This window comes from Megalops cyprinoides, chromosome 3 (genome assembly GCF_013368585.1).
Source record: "Megalops cyprinoides isolate fMegCyp1 chromosome 3, fMegCyp1.pri, whole genome shotgun sequence".
Lineage (NCBI taxonomy): Eukaryota > Metazoa > Chordata > Actinopteri > Elopiformes > Megalopidae > Megalops > Megalops cyprinoides.
In genome coordinates this window covers 18355754-18365717 of record NC_050585.1, presented here as the reverse complement: position 1 = coordinate 18365717, position 9964 = coordinate 18355754, and the positions used below count along the sequence as shown (strand labels likewise).

General features: G+C 40.1%; 1 protein-coding gene across 1 annotated transcript; it reads left to right on the top strand.

Annotated features, from left to right (window-relative positions):
* Positions 1–2449: 2449 nt before the first annotated feature.
* On the top strand, positions 2450–9757 carry guca1d (guanylate cyclase activator 1d). The gene is made up of 4 exons (XM_036524613.1): positions 2450–2644; positions 5386–5535; positions 9143–9230; positions 9627–9757. The coding sequence occupies exons 1-4, from the start codon at positions 2450–2452 to the stop codon at positions 9755–9757; spliced, it is 564 nt and encodes a 187-aa protein (XP_036380506.1).
* The last annotated feature ends 207 nt before the right edge of the window (positions 9758–9964 follow it).

Here is a 9964-nt window from a genome sequence, read left to right as displayed (position 1 = left end):
AGTAAAGATATTACTTTGCAGAAGTTTGCTCTGTCTTCATAATGTGATTACTTCGGTACGTACAAATATGTGACTAGCATCATTACAAAGCTCCGGTTTCGTTCTTTCTTGTGATATGTGTTCCATATCTATGCAATGACGAGTTCATGAGTAATTCAAACAAGAGTAATGGGTGTGGAGATGGATGCAGAGCTATAGCCTATGCAGATTGTAACTACAATTAAATTTGATGTAAATTCAAAATTATTTTTCTCGTCAACACTTTGTCGTATAGTCAAGCAACTAGCATCGTTAGCGATGAATGCTTCGTGAGCAATTCAACCAAGAAGAAGGGATGTGAATTGGACACAGGCTGCGTCTGTCGGGCTTTAAGGGTTAAAAGATATTTTTAGTGACAATTGCAAGTGACAAATAATTTTTTAAAGATTTTTCCAGAGACCCCCCAAAATTTTTGCTGTTGAGGCTTTCAGGGGGTCTCAAGTGTCAATCAAGGGGTCTCTGACCCCCTGAGACCCCCCCCCATTTCGCACCCTGGCTTTGTACATTTCAGACTGTTGTCTGACGAAAGGACCAGGAATAACTAGAACAAGATCAAGAACAAATAAAAAGACAAAAAAGAACCAAATTTATAAAAGCAACCTGTATAAAATGAAAGCTACCTTAAAAAAACGTGTTTGAAACTGGCATTTAAAATTAGCTACTGTTTGTGCCTCTTTAATCTGCAGAATCAGGGTATTACACAGTCTAGGAGCATAAAAGCAGAGAGAGGCTTCACCTATTTGTATTATATAAAATCATAACCTCCTTTTCCTACATCGTTGTGCAAGTTGGACACAAGATTAGCAGCAACATTTTAATCATTTACAGTACATCTTGCACAGTGTCAGGTGAGGACATGAGCAGGAGCAAGCGGATTGCCGTTTACTCTTGAGTTATGGCCAGGTATTATGGAATTGTACTGGCCAGGTACTGACTTTCTATTCACAGGTATCATTCCAAGGAAATGATCTTATTTGGGTTGAGATCATTCTCTGGAATGGAAATGTGGAGAGCAGATGAGGATCTACATTTATTCATATGGCATTGACACCCCAGAGCAACTTACAAGAAGTACGTTAGATACGGTTAGACTGACAGTATCTAAACCGGTTAGATACTCTCTCGTCAGTCATGTCAGAGTCCTTTCTTATCCCCATAATCCTGACTGTGTGTCACCTCTCCTGCCTCCCTGCCACCTGACCTCCATTATTACCTCTGGTTACAAATCATATGAATGCAGATTCAGGGAGGTTTCCCTGAGAACCCATCTGGCCACACCCCAGTGAAGTAATGGGTAGGCAGAAAGGGATGGATATGGGAGAAATGGCCAGGCCTGTGATATATTTGATACATTGAGCTGACTGAATTTAAAAAGCAATATAAAAAACAGGCAAACATTTTCATTCATTTTTGTATACTTACATATACAATGTAATGTTTTATACCCAAAATATAACAACTATATACAGTACCAGTCCAAAGTTTGGACATACCTGATTAATGATGGGAAACATACATTTTGGCATTTTGATTTAAAGACTTGTGCTTAACTGCTTTAAATTTGTTTCTTAGACAAATATAAATAGTGAAGTTGATGCCTATGTATGAATTTCTCTCTAAAAAAAAATTTAATAAGTATTTTTTGCCGACTGTGAAGAAACTAAAACATAAGATTGCATTTATTTGTTTAACACTTTTTTTTTATCACTGCATTATTTCATAGTTTTAGTTAGTTTGGACAGTCTTTACTATTATTCTAAAATTATTAGAATTTTCCTCATTATTCTAAAATGTAGAAAATTGTTAAAAAAAAAAGAAAAGCCCTTCTATGAGTAGGTGTGTCCAAACTTTTTACTGGGACTGTATATACAACTCAGTAGATTCAAAACAGGGAATAAGTAGAGTATTTATTATAACATTCATATTATATCATATCTTTTTAAGGAATGGAAAGTGATGCATGGCTGCTGCTATACATTATAAGTTTCCTCTGTTTGCACGATACTGCGGCTGTGTTCTCAATTCCAACAAGAAGGTGAGCAAGGTGTGGTGTGCCATGGACTTCAGCCAAGCTCTGGTGGGCTCTGGGGCCAGGTGGGGTGTTACATAAATGTCCCCACTACACCATCCCCATACCTGCTAAGACCTTCCCCTTTTGGTGGGAGAAGGCACTGGTTATCCCATTAAGGGGTTATTTTGAGTGACCGTCTCTTTTTATTAGACGAAGGCATAAGAGGTTTAGAGCAGCTAGCTACCCCTGCTCAGTCCCTCTGTCCCCTCCAGTCGAGAGTCACGGCTGCCACCGGCTCTGTCACCGCAAAGTCCCCGCGCACCAGAGACAGAGAGGGCTACAGCCACTCGGCTCCAAAGGAATCAGCGCCGAAACCAGCAGCAGGCCCAGGCAAACACGATGGGCAACCACGGCTCCAACCTGGATGATATCCTGGCCGAGGACATGCACCACTGGTACAACAAGTTCATGAAGGAGTCGCCCTCTGGACTCATCACGCTCTTCGAGCTCAAGGCCATCCTGGGACTGCAGGGAATGAGCGAGGATGCCAACAGCTACGTGGACCAGGTCTTCTTCACCTTCGACATGGACGGGGTAAGGCTGCCCTGTTTTTTCCCCCCACTCTTTCCCAGCTCTCTGGAGTGAGGGCCCCTTGGCGTCACATAGCACACTAATTTGCAATATCTCTTGCACTATTTTGCTGCTCAGCATTAAGGAATGGATGCACTCCTCTTTAGGGGCAGTGTGATTAATCTGGATCTGAACGGGGTGGGTTTAAAGCACACCGCAGTTCCTCTGCAAGTCTGCAAGGGCCTGCCAGACAGAACCTGTTATTGGAACATCCTTCCCGTGCCCTGGAACTGTACTTCTCATTTCTCAGCATATATGTCAATGGAGATTTCCAAGGGCCTGCAGCAATTGGATTGGGGATTGAGTGTGTTCTGTGCTAAATCAGGTCATACCGAACACTAAATCCTTTACTTTTAGCCCTGACTGAACTTGCCTTAATTGAACTTAATTCCTTGTCCTCTTGCAGCCACTGTCATGCTTAGCCTCTAAGTTATATATTTTTTCCTACCTATTTTGTTTGTTCTGTTAGATCATTTTACTAATGCTTTTATAGCCAAAACATTTTTAAAAATCACCCCAGATTGTTCAATGAGAAATTAATATCCAAGGCCATTAAAACTTAATTATTTATTTAGTAGGGCTTTTGGCTGAGTGTGAGCATCATACAGTGAATTCTTGAACACTTCCCCTGGGGCTCGTTTTGCAACATTTCTGGCAGAAACCCAAAAGTGCAGTAGCATGGCTCACATGGTTAGGCGAAACGCTGCCTTATGAATTCTCACTCCTCTGTATCTGTAGATGTTCGAAGGGTTTGGATGTTCTTTGTGCCAATTATAATTCCTGGCTAACATAAGTTCCTTCACTGTTTATATGTCTACTTGAGAGCCTAATTTAGGAATTTATAGTTGTATTAGTTAGAAATCTAAATTCAGTCTCCAAAAATGGAAGCCATTAGATACAGAAGAACAATAACATGATTCTTGTATTTGAGTACAGTTACAATTTGTTCCTGACTCATCAGCAAACACAGCAGTGCATTATATCAGGGGTAGTATACAAAAAACAAAAACCAGGTGCATGTTTAAGAGGTCACTGTCAGGGTGTGAGACATTATTATTACATTAATAGAGACAATGACACTTCAGGGGTGATGAGCAGAGGGTTCACGGCTGTGGTGTGAAGATGGATTAATTCATGAAGAGGGCACAAAGAGGGCACAGAAAAGAGGATATGCTGTCCTAAACGAACAGACCCTGAGCGTCATGGGAAGGTTAACACCATTCACAGTTCTGCAGCCTGCATCTAATTAGTCATAAGTCATGTGATCTGGCTTTGATAGATGGAAGCTCTGCAGGCCATATCAGCGCAGGCACACAGGCAAGTCTTCAGTCAGAGGTGTGCAGTTTTATGTGCTTATTTTCATGATCACTTCTACAGCAACCCCTGGCTCTACAGAAATGGATTTGCAAGGTCTGGACTGTGACTCTTTGCCCATTAGTGGGCCATGTGTCAGTTAATTTAACATGTGACCTGTCATTCTTATGAGAGCTGGCAGGAGCATTGACTCTGTAAGTCCAGATGAGACTTTGTTTTATTTTTTACTACTGAAATGTTAAAACTGATCACTGAAATGTTAAAACCACTGCCAGACTGACCGATGGGCCGATCACTTCAATAAGACTGCAAAAGAATACCAGTGACGCTCAGGAAACTGTAAGCTCAGGGAAATACACATACCATAGGTACAGGATGTACTAGTTTAGGAGTGCACACAAAAAACTCCTTATATGCTTCTCCTTCTCCGTATATGCTCCAAAACACACTCATTTAACCTGAAACGATTCAGGACTCCCCCTCACCCTTAAGGATTGAAACACCTATTAAGAAGCATTCATTCTCTTGTTAAAGTGTTGTATCCCTTGTGCAGAGAATTCAGCTGTGGATTGCCTTAGATCCATGTTATCAATACAATTGATCCATTGGCACTAAAAATAGAGAAGTAGATTTTTCCAATGCATGATAAACAGGGCATTTATTAAGCTAGACTGATTCTCAATCCTGCTCCTGGGGCCCCCCTGCTCCGCACATTTTCCCTGCTCTACCTACCTGACTGAACTCATCAGTGGCACTTTTGATTAGTTAGGCACACCTGATTTAATCAAGAGCATGTTAACTAATTTCAATCAGGTATGTTTGGAGCAAGGATAGATAGAAGACATGCAGGACAGGGGGGCTCCAGGAGTAGGATTGAGAAACACTGAGCTAGACCAATTGCCCTCGATAGTGCTGATCTAGAACAGAGCTCCCCTTGTGGACAGAAAATGCCATGACAATGGGTATGGAACAGCAGACCAAGCCCTCAAACCAAGCTGTGCACATGGCCTGGAATAATGCTTCAGCTCAATGATTACAGTTTCCATGCTCAGCAGGAATACAGGTAATGAAATGTATTCCAGCAGAACTTGGATCAGCTCCTATCTCACCATCCTGTTGAAATATGCAGGGGAACAAGTCCAAATACATGCATTCATTCTCATTAGGCACTGAGACACACTACAATGTGTTAGTTTCTAGAGATGTATATGGAGAGACATGCAAGTTATACTACGGTGTGCGTTCCTGAATATGTTGCTGTTGTCGTGTAGGAATTCGCTTGCAGTGGCGGTCATAGTTGTAGATAGATATTTTATAATTTCATTGAGTTTCGTGTTAATGGTAGCCAGGTCACTGATACATGCTTTCTCTATTGTATCTCTCTTTTTCAGGATGGTTATATTGACTTTGTGGAGTATATTGCAGCCATCAGTTTACTATTAAAAGGAGAGATAAACCAGAAGCTAAAGTGGTATTTCAAGCTCTTTGATCAAGATGGAAATGGAAAAATAGACAAAGATGAATTAGAGACAATATTCACGGTAAGTGCTCTGAACACGTGAGGTTTTGAGACTGTGGTCTGGCAACATATCTGACTGGGATTTGACACTGACCTCCATTCTCCAACAGATATTATTAATATTGGACCATGTCACTCATCAGACATTCAAAAGGACAATATTTCACTTTAACAACACATCGATAACAACAAAAATGAGATATCTTGATATTTAAGAGTTTAGCATTGCCCTGTGAATTGTGTGAATACTGTGAACTAAACCTCAGTGTCTGTTCAGTTATACAAGATGTAATCACAGCTATTCTCTGTGTCATCTGGACGTACATTAAGTACAATAGGACTGAATTTGGCTGTCCCACCTGCTTTTGGAGCCAAACCAAAGTGCCAAAAAACCCAGGGTGTGTCCAAAATAGCCCGTATCAACCGAGATTAATCAGAAAAAAAGAAGGCTGGATTAACACCCAAATTAGAGTGGCCAGTTAATCTGTGGGTGATCTGATATAATCCCGCTCCAGCACGATCCCCAGGTGCTATGATCCTTAGTGCATGACCTCATTCATCTGTCCTAGAGTACCGTTTCCTGCTGGGGGAATCAGAGCACCATTCACCTGTGTGGGGTTCGGGATTTATTTAATGCATGGTTTCAACAGAATGTTAACAGTTCAGTGGCAATGGGAAACAAGTTTAGAAGGATGTTTGTTGAAAAGGAGCCTCAATGTGGCACAGGTGATGTTGTGGCATCACGGTTATGGAGCTTTACTGTAATTGCTCTGCAGCTTGGGACTCTGCTATTTGCTTTAGAAAGCTACCATACATCAGTTGAGTCAACAAATATCCAGCTCATCTATCATGTCGGCTGACAGCTAATAATGAGATTGGAACAAGTCTGGCACTAACTAGCCAGCTCACTGAGGTGGATGAGCTAAATGAGCTTGCCATAAAGTTCAGCAACACTCAACAGGATTTATGTTGGATTAAATAGGTTTTTATTGATCAAACAACACCAATGTCTTACATCTTAAGTCTTTGACAGGGTGATATATCAATAATGAAATATGTGTAAAATGTGTCAGTCGCATTCTACAAGAAAGGCTGGCCGCCAATAGTAATGCACAGGGATGTTTGCAGTCTAATAAGGATATAGTCTAGCAGTTTACCTGTTCCCAATGTTGCTCTTTGCAAACAAAACACAGTAGTAAGAAAACCAGAGCATACAATGTGATATGTGAAATCACATAATGCATGACCTCTATTAGAATCCATCTTGCCTGGGGGAGGTATTTAGGTACTAGTATATGCAGGTATTTGATACAAAGCTATGCCTGGGTCCACCATTACTTTGTGCCCACAGAAAACCTTGGCAATTTATTCAGCATTCAAGAAGCTAGCCTATATGCTAATGGTGACATGGCTGTTAGCCTGGTCTTATTTATTGCTTGTAATTGTTGGCAGTAATTGTTTGTGTAAGTCATGGAGATCCAAGTTATTTCTAATTTGAGTCAACTGGAAGGCACCAAATTGTGAGAAACTCCATTTTAATAATTTTAAGACTTAAATGACCTTTGCTGAAAAGTCGGTCCTAAATTAGCAGTCAACAGTTTGTGGAGAAATTTTATATCTTTATTAAGCATTGTGCAGGGTCTCTGTGGGTCTTTTCCCATGACTTTACACAATTCAATTTTAACTCTTCTGGTAAGACAGGCACACCATTTCGACAATCAAGCAACCCACAAAGTGCTCTCATTCAAGCAACCCACAAAGTCATAAAAAGTCAAATTCTCCAATTCTCCAAACACAGAGCATTGTAGACTTGTAGGCTTAGTGTGACATTGACACTTGAAAGTATGCTGATTCAGAATTATCAGAGCTGATGCTTGGGAGTCTTATAATCACCTATAACCACTGTTCTAAAGGTAAAGGACAATGTCCTGAAAGCTTTTTTGTGGTCCCCCCTACAACTCTGCAAAACATATTGTGTTTTAATTATGTGTTCATAATTAAACCAAGGATTAATTATCAATTTAATTAAATAATTACCAATTGAATTTAATTACCAAATATGTTATATCCAAGAAAGTATTAATTATATGATTCTCCTTAAATATAAGAACCATAAAATCCATTGTTAAGGCATATCAGTAACAAATATACAATTCAATTAAAACCTTTCCGAAATATAAGAAAAAGAAGACCAACGTATAGAAAATGTAAATGTTTATGTGCATGTGTTTGACTTAACAGTCAGTAAAAAATAACAAAGCTTAATTTCTATGCTGATTTGCTGCAGTGTAGTGCTACAGACAGAGGACATATAAAAGACACATTTAAATAATGAAAATGGGAGAATGAAATTGCCATTAGTAGATGGTTCTTATGGCAACATGTTGTCAGACATCTAAAAGGGTATGGTGCGTAAGCCCTCCCTCTCCCACCATCTCCATGACAACATGAGGCAGCCAGCACTACCCACCAGAATGACTGTAGGAAACTACTAGGCCAGAACAGAAAATGGTCCTGAATGGGCAACTAGACAACTAGAACTACCTTCCCTGATTCAACATGTAGGATTGTGATTGGCTATCAGCACAAAAAAAAACAACAACTTTAGCTGTCGTTTAGCCAGTCAGAGAGTGGTGATTGTGTCATGACAACCATTTATGCTTCCCTGCGAAGTATTGATTGGAGAGAAGGTACAGGCAGTTTTGAGCGTTCACTGTTCAAAAATGAAAGGACCCAAACTTGAACTTTTCTAAAAATCAGTCAAAGCCAAGTTGCAAATACACATGGTTAGCACATGGTTAAACTTCACTTTGTTTTTAATTAATTTTAAAATCCACCTTGGACCTCTGTTCCAGCTAAATTTTAAAATACGTCTAGCATCACTTTGCCATTTTGTACATTGCCATTACATACATTGTTTGCACAGTGTGAAGTTTGACCTAAACTTCTGTACTTAGCCTGTTTTATGAAATAAGAGGGAAAAGTGGCTGTCCTACTCTCCCAATACCAACTCAGCAGATTCTAGAATAAAGGGTTAGTCTTGTTTGCCCAGGCACATCTTGTACTGTAAGGGGTGGTAATTAATTCTGAAGAATCGCAAGTCCTGGCTAGTCAAGGACTTTGGGGTAGATATATAGAGGGCTTAAAGGACTGTCTGTACAGTGTAATCCTTCAGGCACACCTAAGACTTTGTCCTAGTTGCCCAAAACATTTCCAGAGCTTTCTCACCAGAAACTAGCCAACAAACGAGAATTAGGTTGTGCACTAGATATTCTCCTGATTTCTGATATTTTAACACATTTATCCCAGGACCGGTTAGAAGAATTTTAATGCAAGATATTCACTAAATATGCTTGACAAGTAAATGGTTGCATTTACATTATCCTTGTGAAATTATTTCGCTGTGTGATTTCAGGTTGAGGGCAAACATTTAATGTTTACTTATATGAATCTGATGTTTATTGGGACGTGAGGCCCGAAGGTATGACATGGTGTCAACATGATCTGTTGGGTATTTGTCTTCTTTATTAGCACTGATGTCCTTTTATTTTTAACTCATGTGGTTAGCCAGTTGTATAACTTAAATATAATATAATTACAAATTCAATAAATATTCATTCTCCTTGCAGGCCATACAGGACATAACCCGAGTCCACGATGTTCCCCCTGAAGAGATTGTGTCCCTCATTTTCCAAAAGATAGATGTCAATGGAGAAGGTGAGGACCCCCAGCTCAGGGAGAAGTTGTCAGCTAATGCTTGGTCTTGTGTGACATCTTTCTTCACACTCTCAAATATTTCCCTAAATAGACTTTGAGTGCCGCTGAATCTTACTTCCACCAGCAAATATGATAAATGCATTAACAGAAATATCTGAAGGTATTTCAGTATAAATATCCAATACTGATATTATATATGATAAGTGATCATTAATACTGCTTCTGCTATCTGTAGTAATTTAATGTTGTTATCACTATGGTTTTGGTCCTAGATGTTTAGCTTTAAGAAAAACACTGAATTACTGTTTATAATTATAAATTCATCAGATTCTTGTAAGAAGCAATCATTTGACTTTTCCCCAACACATTCTCCCCCTCCCCTTCCCAAATAACCAGGTGAGTTAACCCTGGAGGAGTTCATAAGTGGAGCCAAGGAGCACCCGGACATTATGGAGATGCTGAAGAAAATGATGGATCTGACCCCAGTCCTGGTGATCATTGTGAATGGGCGGCGGAACAGCATCTGAGGGGTGGAGGGGCGATGCAGAGAGCTCAGAGGAACATTACTGAAGAGCTGGAAGGTGGAAAAAAATACATACATGAGCAAAAATCCCTCGTGAAATAAGAGTTGATGACAAAAACCACCAGCCCTGCGCTGAGACTGCTGACACAAGCAACTGCCACCACCTGAGGGACCGACCTGCGTTGTAACATGACTGAACCAGAGTTCCAGG

What these genes read in the sequence shown, in the direction of transcription:
- guca1d (XM_036524613.1), top strand. Translation starts at nt 2,450, where the DNA reads ATGGGCAACCACGGCTCCAACCTGGATGATATCCTGGCCGAGGACATG. An exon ending in TCACCTTCGACATGGACGGG is followed by an intron (nt 2,645 to 5,385) that starts GTAAGGCTGCCC and finishes TCTCTTTTTCAG; the next exon opens with GATGGTTATATTGACTTTGT. An exon ending in AATTAGAGACAATATTCACG is followed by an intron (nt 5,536 to 9,142) that starts GTAAGTGCTCTG and finishes TTCTCCTTGCAG; the next exon opens with GCCATACAGGACATAACCCG.